We start from the raw sequence: 17,074 nt of genomic DNA on the forward strand, positions 1-17,074 counted from the left end.
CACAAGGGCACACTGCTGGCCCATGGTCATCCTGTTGTCCACTAGGACCCCCAGGTCCCTTTCCCCTACGCTGCTCTCCAACAGCTCTGTCCCCAACTTGTACTGGTACATGGGGTTGTTCTTGCCCAGATGCAGGACTCTACACTTGCCCTTGTTATATTTCATTAAATTTCTCCCCGCCCAACTCTCCAGCCTGTCCAGGTCTCTCTGAATGGCTGCGCAGCCTTCCGGCACATCAGCCACTCCTCCCAGTTTTGTGTCATCAGCAAACTTGCTGACAGCGCACTCTAATCCCTCATCCAAGTCATTAATGAATATATTGAATAGAACTGGTCCCAGAACCGACCCTTGCGGAACTCCGCTAGACACAGACCTCCAACTGGACTCTGTCCCGCTGACCACTACTCTCTGGCTTCTTTCCTTCAGCCAGTTCACAATCCACCTCACTACCCGATCATCCAGACCACACTTCCCCAGTTTAGCTGCGAGGATGCTGTGGGAGACCGTGTCAAACGCTTTACTGAAATCGAGATAGACCACATCCACAGCTTTACCATCATCTATCCACCGGGTAACATCCTCATAAAAGGCTATCAAGTTGGTTGAGCAAGACTTCCCGTTGGTGAAGCCATGCTGAGTGCCCCTAATGATCCCCCTATCCTTGATGTGCCTAGAGACAGCACCAAGAACAAGTTGCTCCATCACCTTTCCAGGGATGGAGGTGAGGCTGACCGGTCTATAGTTCCCCGGGTCCTCCTTCTTGCCCTTTTTGAAGACTGGAGTGACATTCGCTTTCCTCCAGTCCTCAGGCACCTCTCCTGTTGCCCATGACTTAGCAAAGATGATGGAGAGTGGCCTAGCAATGACTTCCGCCAGCTCCCTCAGCACCCGCGGGTGCATCCCATCAGGGCCCATGGATTTATGGACATCCAGGTTGCTTAATTGGTCCCTGACCCAGCCCTCATCAACCAAGACAGATTCCTCCTCTATCCTGACTTCTTCTGAGGCCGCAGGGGTCCAGGGCTCCTCAGGACAGCCTCCAACAGTATAGACAGAGGCAAAGAAGGCATTCAGTAACTCCGCCTTCTTTTTATCCTCTGTCTCCAGGACCCCCACCTCATTCATCAGTGGGCCTACATTGCCTCTACTGTTGGTTTTACCTGCAATGTATTTGAAGAAGCCCTTTCTGTTGTCCTTGACCTCTCTTGCAAGGTTTAATTCCAAGGAGGCCTTAGCTTTCCTAGTTGCCTCCCTACATCCTCTGACAACAGACTTATATTCCTCCCAAGTGGCCAGCCCCTCCTTCCACGATCTGTACACCCTCTTCTTCCACTTGAGTTTGCCCAGCAGTTCCCTGTTCAACCATGCAGGTCTCCTGGTACCTTTCCTTGACTTCCTACCTGTTGGGATGCTCTGATCTTGAGCTCGGAAGAAGCAGTCTTCCGAGACTTTCTATGGAGCCTTCCATAGAAATCTCCGAGTCTTTTCCGAGTCTTCCGAGACATTCTATGGAGCAGAGCCCAGATACTTTGCACCTTGAGGGATGAAGCCGTTATTGGTTGGGAAGGATGATGTTCATGGAGAAAAGAGCTTTTTTTTTCTCAGTGTTTCATATTTATTTACTTCTTATCAAGTAAAACCCTGCGCTGAATTCAGATTCCTTTCCCCAATCCCCAATTTAGAGATTTTTCTATAGCACGTTTTTACAGAGTCAGGCAGAGGTTTATAGTGAAGACAGAGGGCTGGATTAAGCTATGCCGAATTGGCCAGGAGGTGCAAAGAGAGATAAAGAAATGCATCATTGTGAGTCCCACTGTTTTCAGCAGAGCCCTGCCTCAGTTTTCCTGTGATCTACAGTGTAGACGAGGTTTGTTCCTGTTTCTCTTCTCCTCTGTATCCATCTGTTCACTGACTTTAGCCTTAGAGTTAGCTTTGAAGGAACAAGGGTTGTCTTTTCAGTCTAGATTTTTAGAAAGTTTTCTGGTTCATATCTACATATTAGGAAATATCTAAATATTAGGAAATAATTGGTAGTGATGATGAATGAATCAGTAACAGTGTAAGCATCAGCTTCATTTATATAAAAATGCAAAGAATAAAGCAAATTATTTGCTATATAATATACTTTATAGCTAATCTGTGGGTTGAATGAGGCAGGACTGGTATGGAAAAAAAAATTACGCATTTTGTCTAATTGAAAAACTTCACAGTGGGTACTCAAAAGCCTTTCTGCATAGTTAATTGTCTAGAAGAGACGGCATGATTAGTAAGCAGAAGAGAGAGATGTAAGGAGAGCAGGAGAAGAGACGTGATGTGTGCAGTGAGGACATAACATTCACTGCTAAAATTGCAGAGAAGCTATAACTTAGGATCATCTTCAGCTTTTAGAGGATCCAGCATGGAGCAGGGCACCAATAGGGTATAAAGTCACCTGAGCCATCCGTTGTCTTGGCTGTGAGCTCTGTGCTATGTCCCTTGCTGAGGAGCATCGTCACTGTCGTGTTAGTGTGTATGTGGCTTCAGTTCTGCACCTTGGTGGATAAGTTCAGATTAAATAGCATCTTAAAACTGATTTTAGCAATTCCTTTAAGGACAGTGGACTAAAGTAGTGCTGACAGTGGTGCTAGCAACAAGGTAATGATGCAGTGGGATGCAGGCTACAAGTCTGTGATAGCCCAACTCATCATCAAGTTCCTAGTGACCCAGTAAACTCTCTGCTACTGTCCTACATTCTGCTGAATGCTGCTTTGCTTGTGCCATTTAACTCTTGTTAGTAATCCATACTTTGCTTTTTAATTCAAATATGTAACTAAGTTAGGAGAAAAAACTCTCCAGGTCTTTTAAAGCCCTCTATACCCAAGTATGTTGCATATTTTAGACCATGTGTTTGAAGTGGTTAGGTGAAAAAGGGCAGAAAATGGGGCATGGTGCTGGAAAGGCAGATGTAGTCCATTTAGTATGCAGAGCAGGCACTGTAGAAACATATTTTCAAAGGAAGGCACAATGTGTGTCTGCAAGCATGCATCAATCCAACTGAAAAAAATTTTTGCCACCTTAGGTTTGCCAAAGTGGTTCTGTTTTCCTTTCTTTGAAAGCTTGGCATTCATTGTGTTCAAACAACTTGGAGCTCACTGCAGGATAAAGAACTGCCTGCTTAGCATGGATGAGGGCTTTCTGTGAGCTAAGCAAAAGAGGCGAGCTGAAAATCCTGGCACCTGATTTTAATGAAGTGCATCACAGGCAACTGCAAGAATAGAGTCCACCAAACCAGTCCTCGGTGCTTGTCTTTAGTAAAGGAAATGAGTGAGTCCCTCTGTAAAGTGCTACTCAGTAAGGGAATGTGGATCAAAATCCAGTTATACCATACCAAAGAGTATGATTAATGTAGCAGAGTAAAACTGGGGTAATGCTGTGAGGAAATTAAGGTGGGTTGCTTTGTGGTTTACGATATAGTTTTCTGAATGCTACACAGTATTGCATTGCATTGGTAGGTATAGCTTTTAGTAAAACTGTTTGAAATGAAAAAACTCTCCAGGTATGCTAGGCCCTCCATACCCACATTTGTTAAGTGCTTTGAAGTCCATATGTCTGGAGTGGCTAGGTAGCCCTGAGATGTAAAAAGGGGTAAGAAATGAGAGCCTGGATGGTGACATGTATAAACAAAAACCAAGATTTTAGATTTTTGGAAACGATCAGGGTATTTAACTTTTTGTTCTAACAGTTGCCACGGTACGTTGGCATTTGCAGTTTCCAATTTGTTTAGCTAATGCTTTGTGAAAGCGTGATGGGATGTTTCCGATTATGCTAGCTCGCGTGACCTGAGAGGACACCTCTTTTCACAAGTCTAGACAGAAGAGAGAACGTACACCCACGGTCAACGTATCGCTGTCCTAATGAGTTTCAGACTTTATTTAAAGGAAAAAAAGCTACGCTTTCACTCCTTGCAGCAAACCAAAATATCTTCTATGGTTTCTGTGACCAGCAATGGCACGTTCATGTATTTCAGTAGAGAGCTGAGGAAGCGGAGCTGTCTGACCCAGGCAGCAGCTGTCAATTCCTGATTTACAGGGATGGCTGTCAGGCATTGTAGGTGTAGTCCCTTCTCAGAATTGGATCATTTTTGGAAGGGTTGAAGTAAAATTAGTGCAGGCAGCCTCACTTACTGTGGAGTCCTGATCTTCATATGCTTTTATATTTTGTTAGAGTTTCTGCAGGTAATGCAGTTTCTGCAGGTAATGCAAACCACCGATGTGTCTTGTTAATAGATGCCTGGAAAGCTGAAGTGTGAGAGCCTTTTTAGAGCTGAATTGTCTGCCGATGCCTGTCAAATATGCAATGAAATACCCACTAAGGTGTATTTGGTTATGCAGCTTACTAACTTGTGGGCCTCGAGCCACAGAAAGCTTTGGACCCAACAACAACCAGATATTTAGTTTACTACTTTTTTTCAGGCTCCTGTTCACCTGGTAAAATCAGCTGGAACAAAATATGAAAGCCAAGGCATCCCTGCAACCTCATCATCACTGAGAAGCCCCATTATCTCTTGAAAGAAATAACTTAAGCACCTAATTTCTGTGGAGGCTGCAGGCTATTCGCAGTCTCTGGTTAGGTGCTTCCTTGCGTCCCACACTGAGGCCTGTAAACCCCAGGCATATGGGGGTTATAAATGTTGCCCTATGAGCCTTGTAAGGCTTTCCTCTTAGAAATTTTTGGAGATCATACGTCAGGATGGCTGAGTCCAGGAAATAAGCAGTTTGGTCCCTTTGCTGAAAGTTCAAGCAAGTGGCTGGGTCCAACAGTCTGGAAGGAGAACAATTAGGATCGATTCTCTCATGCAAATGGGATCTCCAAAAATTACTTCTTCTTCTCCATGAAAATATTTGTGCACTGTTTTTCCTCAGAATGTTAGTCTCTGGCCCAAACGGTTGTGTGAGAATGCATGGAAGTGAAATATGAGTATCACACATATTAGAGGATATGAGCATAGGGTTTGTTGATAAGCGGTTCTTCTTTAATCTACCCGAAGAGTGCCGTACAGGGGAGAGCACTATGAACTAATGATTAGATTCAAAGGTACTTCTGATTTAATGGTCATATCAAGTGCCAGTAACCTTCTGCCCTGCTGTGTTTTTATGCTACTTTTATTGTCAGTGATGTTTAAAAAAACAATAAGAATAAAAATAATAATAAGCTGGCAGATGGTGTACTCATCAGTTTCCAGCGCTGAACAAATGGCTCAAATTAGTCATAGAGTGGAAAGCAAGAACAGGAGCATTTTACCACTTGCTCAGGGGCACACCAAGGATGATGACCAGCAGGATAAGAATTATTTGCCTAAGCAAATTAGAAGTGCCGGTGAGTAAGTCATCGCTATGGGGACAGTTGTACCCTGGATGGTGTGAGACCTGCCAGCAGCTCTGGTCCCGTCGAGGCAGGGCTTTCAGCAGCCGGGGTGATCCTTGGCAGCTGGCACTGCAAGACCAGGCTCTTTCACTTGGCATTCTCTGTTTCACATGCTATGGCACGCAGCACAGCAGCCTTGCAGTACTTGGACTCGAATGTTTTTTGTCAGCTCCATCTGGCTTGTGGTGTTTACATAAAGGAGGAGGAGAGTCCCTTTGGAAATAAAGCTTAATGTTTCATTGCTCTCTTTAAAATGCCCGAAAGCAGTGCAGAATCTCTGGAGTGAAGGCCCTGCACCACCACAAAATACTTGTGGGATCCCTGGGTAGCTGCCAAAAGCCCTAGTTATTTGTAGGAGGCAATTGAGAATACTGCTGAAGTCTTAGCCTTCAAAAATGCATCAGAAGCGTTTTTACATCCATCACATGGCTACTGCTAAACTCGCCATGTATGGATGTTCATATGATCCCATTTGCAAGCTGCCCTGGCTCAGCTGAGGGAGTGTTGGCTTCTTGTTGAAGAGCGGAGTAGGCACTAGGAGGACTGACTTCAAAGGACGCTCTGTGAAACACCTCTTCTGACGAGTTTCAGACTCAGTCTCTCTTTTTTATGAAGTTTTTTAGATGAGTATTGGTTAAGCACTGAGAAATGCCCTGAAGCAGCTACTTATAAATCTCTAGTTTGTTGCTAGGTATGACATGTTACAGATTTCAGTGTGTGCGGATGGATGGATGGGTGGATGGATGGATAGCGCATCTCAAAATCAATACACAAATGCTATCAGTTGGAACAGGTGTACATCAGAATATTTTCCAAACAGTCATTGAGAGGGGAAGAAAAAGCACCTGAGTGTATTGAGGGATTTTCCTCCTTTTCTTTTCTCCTTAGGATATTAATTTATTAAAGTAGAAGCTTGCACTGTCCAAGCAAGGAGGCACTTTGGCTTTTTTTTTTCCTAAGCTGAAAGGCAGAGCCAACATTAACAGAAATAAATGCTTCTTTATTTATGTTTATGGAAGTCAGCATAAGAAGATGGACAGCAATATAAATGCTGTGGCTGAAATTAAGTAAGTCCCAGTTCAACAAATTGAACATTATTTTCTTGCTTAACTCTTGTTCTTCACCTAATTGACCAGGAAAAGTCCCTTGCTCTCCACGCTTAGCTCCAGCACTGTACAAGGAGCCAGATGAATTGTCAGTACTGGAAGGGGGCAGTTGTGCTCCTTTGATGAATTGGCTACGTCCAGCACTGGAACAAGGCTGTAGTTTGGATTGGCAGGTTTGATCTCTCTTTGGCTGTATTTTTATTATTCTCTCCTCCCCTCCAAAACAGCCTCTATCATTATAGAAGGCTACAGCAAAAACATGTCATTCCTCAGATGAATAAACATAAGTTGTGTTGAAAATCTGCTGCTTTGTTTTAATGAGGCATTGATCATCAGGGTAAAGACCTCAACTTATCTGATGCCTTTATGTTGTTTTGCTTTTCTTTCTCATTTTAAAATGCATTTATTATGTTAAAAACTAATTAGGAAGCAATACCTTTGAGAGAAATACTTTGAGAAGGAAAGCTCCCCCATGTGAAAAAGCATGTAAAATCCAAGAATTAAAGGGAAAATATAAATATTTTGAGCCATACTGACAGCAGAAACTGAAAATATTGAGATCCTTTTTCATCAATATTTTAGACTTTTTAGATCAAAAGAGAATAAGGCCATATGTTATGCAATGCATAATACAACTTTAAATTCAATGTGTGTTCCTTGGGAAGTTGTCCTCAGTTCAGCTGAAATTTTTGGGAGTGACCTAATAGGCTGCAATAGTTGTCATATTTGGTGAAAAATAAAACAGAATGATCAAAAAAATAATAAATAATGAAAGCAGCAAGGGACAGGAGTCCTCCAGTTATCCCTGTATACCTACAAGTGCACTGGGTTCGTAGATGTTGAGGCTAAAAGGGACCTGCTATCTAGTCTGACCTGCTGTAAATCACAGGCCAAAAGATTTCGCTCATTCTACCCTCACTTCTATATTTAATTTGCAGAAAGGTGACTAGTTCTGATTTAAAGCTATGAAAGCTGAGGAGAGCAGTCCTAACCAGAGCCCTGTCTTTCTTCAGTGTTTGGTCCTGGGATTAACCATATCCACTGACTACAAATTTTAAAACATGCATGTTAATACAGAAGTGGTTTTCAACTGCAGATGTTCGAGATAGCAGACCTACACTAACCGACATTGGTTACTACAGTGCTGTCCTGATTTACCAGCCGTTGACTAAGGACCTCTGCTGTTGCTGCTGAAAAGTCACCCAGTGTCACAGGAGCTCAGACAAAGTCCAAGTGAAGATCGTCGTGTGAGCCTACGCTGCAGGAGCGCTTGCCACAGGAGCATCCCTGTGCCACTACGTCCAGCCCTTGCATGCCTCTTGGCCCTGCTGCTGACACCTGCCTTTTGTCTCCCTTTGCAGAAAATCCTGACCATGATCCCGACTGAGGAGGAGAAGCAAAAGATCCAGGAGGCGCAGCTAGCAAACCCTGATGTCCCCTTGGGCAGCGCCGAGCAGTTCCTTCTCACCCTTTCCTCCATCAGCGAACTCTCTGCCAGGCTCCAGCTCTGGGCTTTCAAGATGGACTACGAGATAGTGGAAAAGGTGAGGGGAAAGTGGGGAGGCAGCCTCTTCCGAGGCTTTGCTTAATGTTTCCCTGACCTTGTTATTATATGAGCGTATATTTTGAGGAAATGGTAAATGGGTCGCTTTTGTTTCAGTGGCCAACCGGGAAACAGCTAAAATGATCCTTCATAATCTGTTCCTTCTATAAAAGAAAATTAGAGATTATGTCTTCCTTCCTTTAATTAGGCAGTAATGACATTGGAACAAAGAAGAGGGCTAAATCCTTACCACATTTTCTCCAGATGTTGTTATTCAGGAAATTCTTACTTCAGAGCAGTAAGAATTTTCCTTTGGATGAAGATTGAATGAGGACTACACTATTCAGCCTTACATCGTAAAATGAGAGTATTGATCTTGCATCCATTTGAACTAAGGAAAACACCATCCATTAAAGTCATTTCTGTTTATAACTCTCTTTCAAAGTTATAAACAGAAGATAAGACATACTTCAGGGGTGCTCTTTTCAGTTCAGTCACAGACAGTTGTTGCCACCTTCTTCATGGATGGCATTTATTCAGAGAACCCTATAATTGGGTTGTCTGTCATGTATGATGAATCACAGACAAAAATTTCCAAATGAGAGCGTATAATTTCGATGCATAGGTGAAGCAGAATGAAACTGTGTAGGCGATTTCAGCTACTTGCTGACTTTCACAAGCTCTTTCGGGAATCTCAGCTCAGGAACTTTCTTCACTGCACTTCTGGTGCATACCCCACACACTGGTCTTCAGGCAGCTCTCTCCTACTTATATTAATTATGTATGTGTGTCTGTGCGATACGTGTATATTAAAAAATCAGTGTAACTTTTTGTGACATGGATTCAGAGAAGTGGGACATGGTTCTGAGAATGCCTTATGTTTGCCTAGCTTTGATTATTTAACAAGTTATACAACAGTGGACTGATTCGCAGATGAAACTGTCAAGATTGCTCAACCTCTGTTTAATTTTCTTAGATTTTAGGAAATACAATCACACTAATATTCAGGATTTTTTAATTGTGACATTTTAGTCATAGGCATTTTTACATTTATGACTTGTAAAACATAAAATACTTGTATGTGGCCTGAATACCTTTTTGCCAGGTTTTTTTCACTCTGGTACAGCTATTTATTCTGCTTTGAAGTTAGCACAAGGCTAAATTGTTCCTTTCATGTGAGCTGAGTTAACTGTAACTGTTAATCTATGTCCATACCTAGAATTTCTAGCTTCCTCTTAATCAAAAAGTAACATCTGAAGCACTGCTAAAAGCTAAAGAAATTCTGATAGTTTTCCTGTTGATGATCCTATAATGTTTATGCCACAAAGTTAATGAATTGCCACCTAAAATCTATGTAGAATGGATGTTAGTATAAAATGTCTCAAATACATAAATTACTCAAAGCTGGAGCGAAGATAGGACCAAGATTTTTATCCCTGTTGAAAGGCAGACAGGCCTAAGTACAGCACTTACCATAAAATGGTACAGGAAGTAACATATGATAACTCTGATAAAGTAAGAGGAGCATGTGATAAGAAGCCTAGCAGACAAGCACAGGTGTGACAGACAGCTTGGATCTTAGTTGAGTGAAGAGGAAAATATGGCATCAGATATCAGACATACAAGAGTGAGCAAGCAGTTGGGTCTCTCCAGTAACAAAAGGTTAAAGTCAGAGTTTAAGTTCCAAGTAACCAACAAACATAAGCGTTATTTAGACTGAGATAAGGTACCATGAACATATGCAATTAAAAAATTAGGTAGTTTGCATTAATGATTATGATAATAAAAGAGTCCCATGACCTACTAACATTCTTCTGTTCTTGAAACTATGTTTTTGCAGAAGATTCATATGCAAATGGGCAAACTCTTTGTGAAACTTAGGTCCCAAATCACTTATCTCCCCAGTTTTTGTAATTTTTTTGTCCAGCATTTTCTTGGGTTTTTTTAAATCTATTTTTAAATTAGGAAAATTCGTAACAGTTCAGAATGCACTCACATTATTTATCGAGTCACACATATATTTTATGTAAGAAATGAATGAACCTTACTATTACTTCCATGAGGGTGGACATTTTAGATGGTCCATGATGTCAACAGTCTGAAGTACCTGAGCTGTTGATGTAAGGCTGGGGTTCTCATTCATGAGACTCTTTTGCTAATCAGCCAAGAACAGTTTTACCTAAGTAGGTCTTAGCTCCATCTCTGACAACCTGAAAGAAAAACAGCATGAAATTGTTCAGGAAAAGGGTTAAGTGAGATATTGTTCATGTTTGTAAAAAAGCTTTGCAGGTGTAATGAAGGAAGTCATCTGTCTTGGACTGAATTTAATTAACTAAAGCAAGTCAGGGTACATTTATAGGGAGCAGTCTCAGACTGTGAGGGGCTGAACTGGATGAATGAATACTCATTATTTGCTCTTTACAGAAAATAAAAAGTGAAAACCCTTTCCAAATGATCTGTTTGAAAATGTATACAATGTTTTGAAATGTTAGCATGTTATCTAAGCTAATGTATGCCTACTGGAGGTCATCAGCGGAACAATAATTTTCTCACAGTTCTTTTGGTATGATATTTTAAAGGCATAGAAAAAAGAGGTAGAGTTTCAACTTTAAATCTGCATTTTCAGACTTTTGATTGCTCTGAAAAATTACACTGTGTTACTGCTAGTTCTTTGTACTGAACTATTTATGATGCAGGTGTTGTCAAACTTCATTATCTCAAAGGGAGTTTAAAGGCCTTTAGAAAGAGGAATAGAATCTTTAGTTATCCTAAATCAGATATGTTTTTCTTAAGGTCACTGTGGGCAAATATATCCTTATTGCTGACAACTTTAAAGGATCATAAATGAATATAAGCAGGTGTAGAAATGAGAAAAGTAGAACTGGTAGAGAAAAGGGCTTCCTTCAGTTTCTCTTCTGAGCAGAAAGATTACTCCTGACTAGTCTCCCTGGACAGTGTGCTAGAGAAAAAAGTATTCAAAAAGGTTGTATTTTTGAGTGATACTTAAACTGTCTGAAAATTTTAAAAAGTGCATCAGAGCTTTTTTAATTTTACAGTATGATCCTGTTAGTTTCTGTTGTTTTAAAAGGGTATGATACTTTATGCAGGCCAGTCTTGATTTTGGTCGTTTCGAAGTTCCCATCCCAACCAAGTTTTACCCCTCCCAGAAAAGCATGCACATGAACTTGTATAGATGCAGTAAGCTAAACTTGTTACCAGTATAGCAGGTTGGGAACAATGGATATGCCAGATCAGCTGTACAGAACATGTGTGCTACATCCTCCCTGTCCCAGGGCCATTGGATTCATTGCACACATATAGTTGAGTTTATCAGGCATGATCAGATGTCTCGCAACCAGAAATTCCGGACCAATCCTCAAATTTCATTCAAGTATAATTTTTAGGTGAAAGATAAAAACATGGTAAATAAGGATACGTGGTATCTAAGGATATGAGGTAGGTCTGCATTATGTATCTGCCCTCTTTAGGTAGAAAGTGAGTTTTATAGGGAGCAAGAATGGGTATTTCGTCTGATTATACAGTCTTTAGCACAATGTTTTTTTATTGTTTTTTAATGCTACAATAAAATAAAAAATAAAGAGTAATTATAAATCTGTACTATATGCAAGAAAGTCCAAGTTTGGATAACTTGCATGTAAATAGCTAAATGAAGGGCTACAGCATGACCTGCTTTGGAAGCCTTCTATGCTACTTTTTTATTCACCTTCAGAATGTTTTAAATTAACTTTTAGGAATGATTTTTTAACAGGTTGAAAATTGATACAAGTAAAATAGTTCAAAAGCCTGTGTTTACAGCAGATGCAGACCAGTTTCTTTCATCCCCGTAATGCAACAAAACAAGCTAAATCAACCCTGACTTTAAAGCAATTCAAAGAATTTTGTGCAGGAGTTCATTGATTTTAGTTTAACTTGATAAAGTCTTGGATTATTTAACACCTCTCCTGTGATGTATAAATTACTTCGCTCACTATGCCATCTCTTAATTTGCCTTGAATTTGCCATATTCTTTTCTTTTCAAGAGTTTAATTGTTCTGTAGTGACTAGAAATGTATGTTTCCTTCATCTTTGTGCTGTTATTTATGGTAAAATATCACTACAGTTGTTCAATGACCCATTGTATTTCTTCAAGAAAGTGAATTTCTCAGCTATTTTGCCTCTCGGTCTAAAATAACACTTAATTTTGGCTTCTTGGCTCATAAAAAGTGTAATAATTTGAGAAAAGAATGCTGCTTACGGATGCTTAGGATGGCATTTGGAGATAGAAACAATGTGAACTGTTACTGTGCATACAAAATAAATAACCCTGGGCCTCACACAAAGACATAGAAATAAGCTCCGTCAACTCAATTACTCTCGCTCTCTTCCTTTGAACTCTCTGGTGTAGTTCACTTCCTGAGGTAATGAAACAGAATTTATGTTTTCAAGCCTTCTCAGTCTACATACCTGTACTCAGATGACATGTGTGGATGGAAGATGCATTAAGTTAAAAGATTAAAATAAGAACACTTGAAAGCTTGACGTTTGCAGTGGGGTTTTTTCCTGGTGTTAAAGTCACACAAGCACAAAACCATATCTAAAACTTAGAGGTGGCCATCATTTGAAGAAAGATTTCGGGTTAGGCTACAAATGTCAAGTCAGCCAGGGTTCTAACTTTTTTGTTTGTTTGTTTGTTTTTCAAAGATTAGAAAAAATAGTGAAGCTTTTTTATCAGTTTGGGCAGGGGGATGTTCACGCATCTAACTCAAATGCAGCAGCCCCTTCTCTGATTCTCTCTCTCCTGTTTGGAATCACAGAATAATCCCCAGGACAAGTAAGGCAATTGCATATGTAAAGAGGCAACATTAGGAAAGTATTTTATGTATTTTTTTGCTGTCCTTGCGTGTGATTTATTAGCTGGAACATGGAAGAAAGCCAGCACACATGGCCAGTTTGCACTCTGCAAGACGCCAGTTCAGGAACTTTTTGCAGTAATTAATCTAAACCATAGAATTAAAAACTTAAAGCAGCTATAGCCAACTGCAGCCTTCATTTTCTTGTTTCTGTTCTCATGGCAGGAAGTTGCAGAACCACTTCTGGACCTGAAGGAAGGAATGGACCAACTGGAGCACAATAAAACTTTGGGATTTATCCTTTCTACTCTACTAGCCATTGGGAACTTTCTGAATGGAACCAACGTAAGCCTGATGTCCCAGCATTTCCTCTGCAGCTTTTTCCTTCAAAAAACAAAAGTCAAAACCATTATGACAGTTGCAACCCTGTATTTATTTTGTACCAGAAAAATAATTTAGAAAACAGAACCTACTTTTTATTGTGTGTCAGGGTGCTCTTTGCCACTTTCAGCATAACCTGAAGGAAATGTGAAGCTAGGCACTCTTCTGGTGTAACTCCCCTGAGTTTAGTGTTGAGGATCCCCATTCAAATTGTGAGACCTGCGTCATGAATCATTTCACTGTAGATGGAGTGGTATTAGGCCTACTCTCCAGCAAGTTAAAATTAAATAAAAGTTTCTTCTCCTGTAGGATTCTTGTTCTTCTTTCCCCTCTGCCCCTACTTGGTAACCATTTTTGTCTGATAATCTGCATGGGAAGGAGTAGACATTTTTGTTTTTAAATTTCTTCCCTTTTTTTCCCCTTATAGGCCAAAGCTTTTGAGTTGAGCTACCTCGAGAAGGTTCCAGAAGTCAAGGACACAGTGCACAAGCAGTCCCTTCTGCACCACGTCTGCACTATGGTGGTGGAAAAGTTCCCAGACAGCACTGATCTTTATTCAGAGATTGGGGCCATCACTAGGTCAGCCAAGGTAGGTCTAGTGGGTAAACATATATATATGGTTTTTAAAAACCTTCTTTAAAGTGAAATATTTAAGATTTTGTTTTATTCTTTGATTTTGTTCCTCCCTGGTCACAGCACTTGTGGATTCATTGTGTCATTCCCACTGAATTTCAAAGATGCCAGTACTCTCTCTTCTGAGCTTTATCTCTGTCAGGTCGTTTTCTCATCAATGCACTAATAGGCAGCCACGTTATGATAGCCATTTTAATGTTATATACATTATTAATGTATATAACTATTAGAAACTATTTTCAGTTAAAATTTTATTTGACCGGTATCTTCAAATATATTTATTCTGTGATTTGGGGGAATCTCTTTTTTTAAGGCAGATGCCTGATTGTATTTTAAGGGCAATGGAAGCAAGGAATGGTTTTGGTAATAAAATGGTTTCCAGAATGAAAGTGTCCTTGAAATATTTCGTTTAACTCCTTTTCTGTTCTCCTTCTGACAATAATTTTGATGACTAGGAGTTAGGGAATATAAATAGAAATAAAGGAAACTTGTGGCAGCGCCTCATTTTAAAAAGTGGTAATCCCTTGACTAATCCATAGGTCTGGTCAATGGCTCAATTTGGTATGCAGATTATTTATTATTGCTGCTAGCAGGTATGATAGAAACACTGTAGCCTCACTCTTGGAGCTCTCAGAGTGTGCGATTTCATGGATGACCCTTAAAAACAGTACATTACTTGATTAACGGAGTAAACATGACAGAATATCATCAGGAGATAACAAACATGAAAATTCTGGTTTGGAATCGTGTATCATGTGAAAATGGAAATAATAACGGCAGATAATACTAGTATCCATCTAGTCCAGTGTCTTGATTCAGACAGTGGCCAATATCAGCTGCTTGAGAGGAGAGCACGAGAAGCTTCAAAGGAGGAGGAAGATCTCTCCTAGAGAAATTTTATTTCATGAGCCATAATACTCATTATATGCATCAAATGGAGGAATGATTTCTTTTCCAAAAGCCACTTTGTCTGGATATGTGGGGAGAGGGGAAGAGCCCTGTATAATACAATTTTTTTAAAATGCAAAAATCAAATCTTATTTTGGCTTCTAGCACAGTTCTTGTGACAATGAATTCATAATCTGATTTTGCCTGCTATTGAATTTGCCAATTTCAGGATGTACTCTCTGAATATATTGAACAGTCGAAACTTTTATCTCTCTGTTTCACAGAATAATTTAAGTTGTAAAGGACCTCTGAAGGTCCTCTGGTCCATCACCCTTTTCAGTGCAAGACCAAATTAAACCAGGCTGCTCAGATCCTTGTCTAAGTCTCAAATAATCCTTCTACATCTTTTTTTTGAGACCATTTCCACACTTTTTCTCCATCTTACCTTTTAGAACGGGTTAAACGATAGCGAACAGTATTCCAGCCTCTCATTACAGAAGTTATATGCCTACTATGTTTGTGCATTCTGCTTGTGCTATCTTTTGTTAGATGTCCTGAGGTTTTCTTTGTGTTTTTTGACTGTAGGTATCCTTTTGACACCAGTTGTCTTTGAGTAGTTCACAAGGACATCCAGGCAGTCTCCTGAGCTGACTGGGCAATTCAGAACTCAGCCCAGTGCACAGAGGAGTCCGATGCTGCCTGAAGTGTGCACTGCATTGCGATCTACAGTAATAACCATGATCTGCTGAAGCAGATTTACTGCTTATCTCTCAAACCCCTAATAATCTTAAATCAGGACTAATCTGAATAATTTCTTGCCATCTGTAGATTTTACCCTCTCAGTGTGCTTCCTTGTTTCCAAATAATTTTGAAATACAAAGTACAAACCATGAGACACCTGCTGTTTACCCTGTTATCAGATGAGAATCAATATGTATTCCTTCTTTTCTTTTCCTCTCTTAACCTCACACTTCATAGGTGGCCTCCCATGAGGCTCTTGGAAAGATTTTGAAAGTCTAATTTCCTTTACTTGCTCTTATCTGTCCACTATTTTGTAAACATATTCAGCATCTAGTGATTACTTTGATGTAGGTAATTTCCTGTTATTCATCCTTTCAGCCAGGTTACCAGGTATAGTAATAAACCTTGGAGCTTTACAGTCTCCTGAATCAACCTTCCTGCTTTTGTAAATATAGGTGAAACTTATTGCTATCCTCTGATTCTTTCAGTTACTAAGTGTAGTGAATTTTGTGGCTCAATTTCTTTATTTTAATTGCTATCAGAATTCTTGTCTTCTGCTTGTTTACAGCTTTGTAAGCTATCGTCCTCCTCTAACACATTTGTTCCTGCTAGCAAGTGTTTGAACCTTGCTATTAGTTCACATCTATTAAAAAATAAAATACAGAAAAATAAAAGCAGGTACCAGAATAGGTTTCTCCCCAACATCCTTGACAGGCTTGAGAGCTGGGCCTGTGCGTGAAGTTCAACAAGGCCGAGTGCAAGGTCCTGCATGTGGGTCGGCGCAATCCCAAGCACAAATACAGGCTGGGCGGCGAATGGATTGAGAGCAGCCCTGAGGAGAAGGACTTGGGGGTGATGGTTGACGAGAAGCTCAACATGAGCTGGTAACGTGCTCTTGCAGCCCAGAAGGCCAACCGTATCCTGGGCTGCATCAAAAGCAGCGTGGCCAGCAGGTCAAGGGAGGTGATTCTGCCCCTCTACTCTGCTCTCATGAGACCCCACCTGGAGTACTGCGTCCAGCTCTGGGGCCCCCAACATAAGAAGGACATGGAGCTGTTGGAGCAAGTGCAAAGGAGGGCCACAAAGATGATCAGAGGGCTGGAGCACCACTCCTGTGAAGAGAGGCTGAGAGTGTTGGGCTTCTTCAGCCTGGAGAAGAAAAGGCGCTGGGGAGACCTTCTAGCAGCCTTCCAGTACCTGAAGGGAGCCTACAGGAAAGCGGGAGAGGGACTTTTTACAAGGGCATGTAGTGATAGGACGAGAGGGTATGGTTTTAAACTGAAAGAGGGGGGATTTAGATTAGATATTAGGAAGAAAGTCTTTCCTGTGAGGGTGGTGAGACACTGGAACAGGTTGCCCAGAGAAGTTGTGGCTGCCCCCTCCCTGGAATTCAAGGTCGGGCTGGATGGGGCTTTGAGCAACCTGGTCTAGTGAAAAGGTGTCCCTGCCCATGGCAGAGGGGTTGGAACTAGATGATCTTTAAGGTCCCTTTTAACCCAAACCATTCTATGATCCTCTGTGGTGAAGTT

The 17,074-nt window shown here is 40.9% G+C and overlaps 1 protein-coding gene across 2 annotated transcripts in view; it reads left to right on the forward strand.

Moving 5' to 3' along the window:
- Window positions 1-17,074, forward strand: part of FHOD3 (formin homology 2 domain containing 3) — a 433,451-nt gene that overhangs the window by 373,005 nt on the left and 43,372 nt on the right. For both annotated transcript variants that reach the window (XM_068396058.1, XM_068396059.1), the window contains 3 exons: window positions 7,871-8,053; window positions 13,128-13,247; window positions 13,711-13,872. In XM_068396058.1, coding sequence (XP_068252159.1) covers window positions 7,871-8,053; window positions 13,128-13,247; window positions 13,711-13,872 — 465 coding nt within the window. The remainder of the gene's footprint in view (window positions 1-7,870; window positions 8,054-13,127; window positions 13,248-13,710; window positions 13,873-17,074) is intronic.

Source organism: Nyctibius grandis, chromosome 3 (assembly GCF_013368605.1).
Source record: "Nyctibius grandis isolate bNycGra1 chromosome 3, bNycGra1.pri, whole genome shotgun sequence".
NCBI classification, from domain to species: domain Eukaryota; kingdom Metazoa; phylum Chordata; class Aves; order Nyctibiiformes; family Nyctibiidae; genus Nyctibius; species Nyctibius grandis.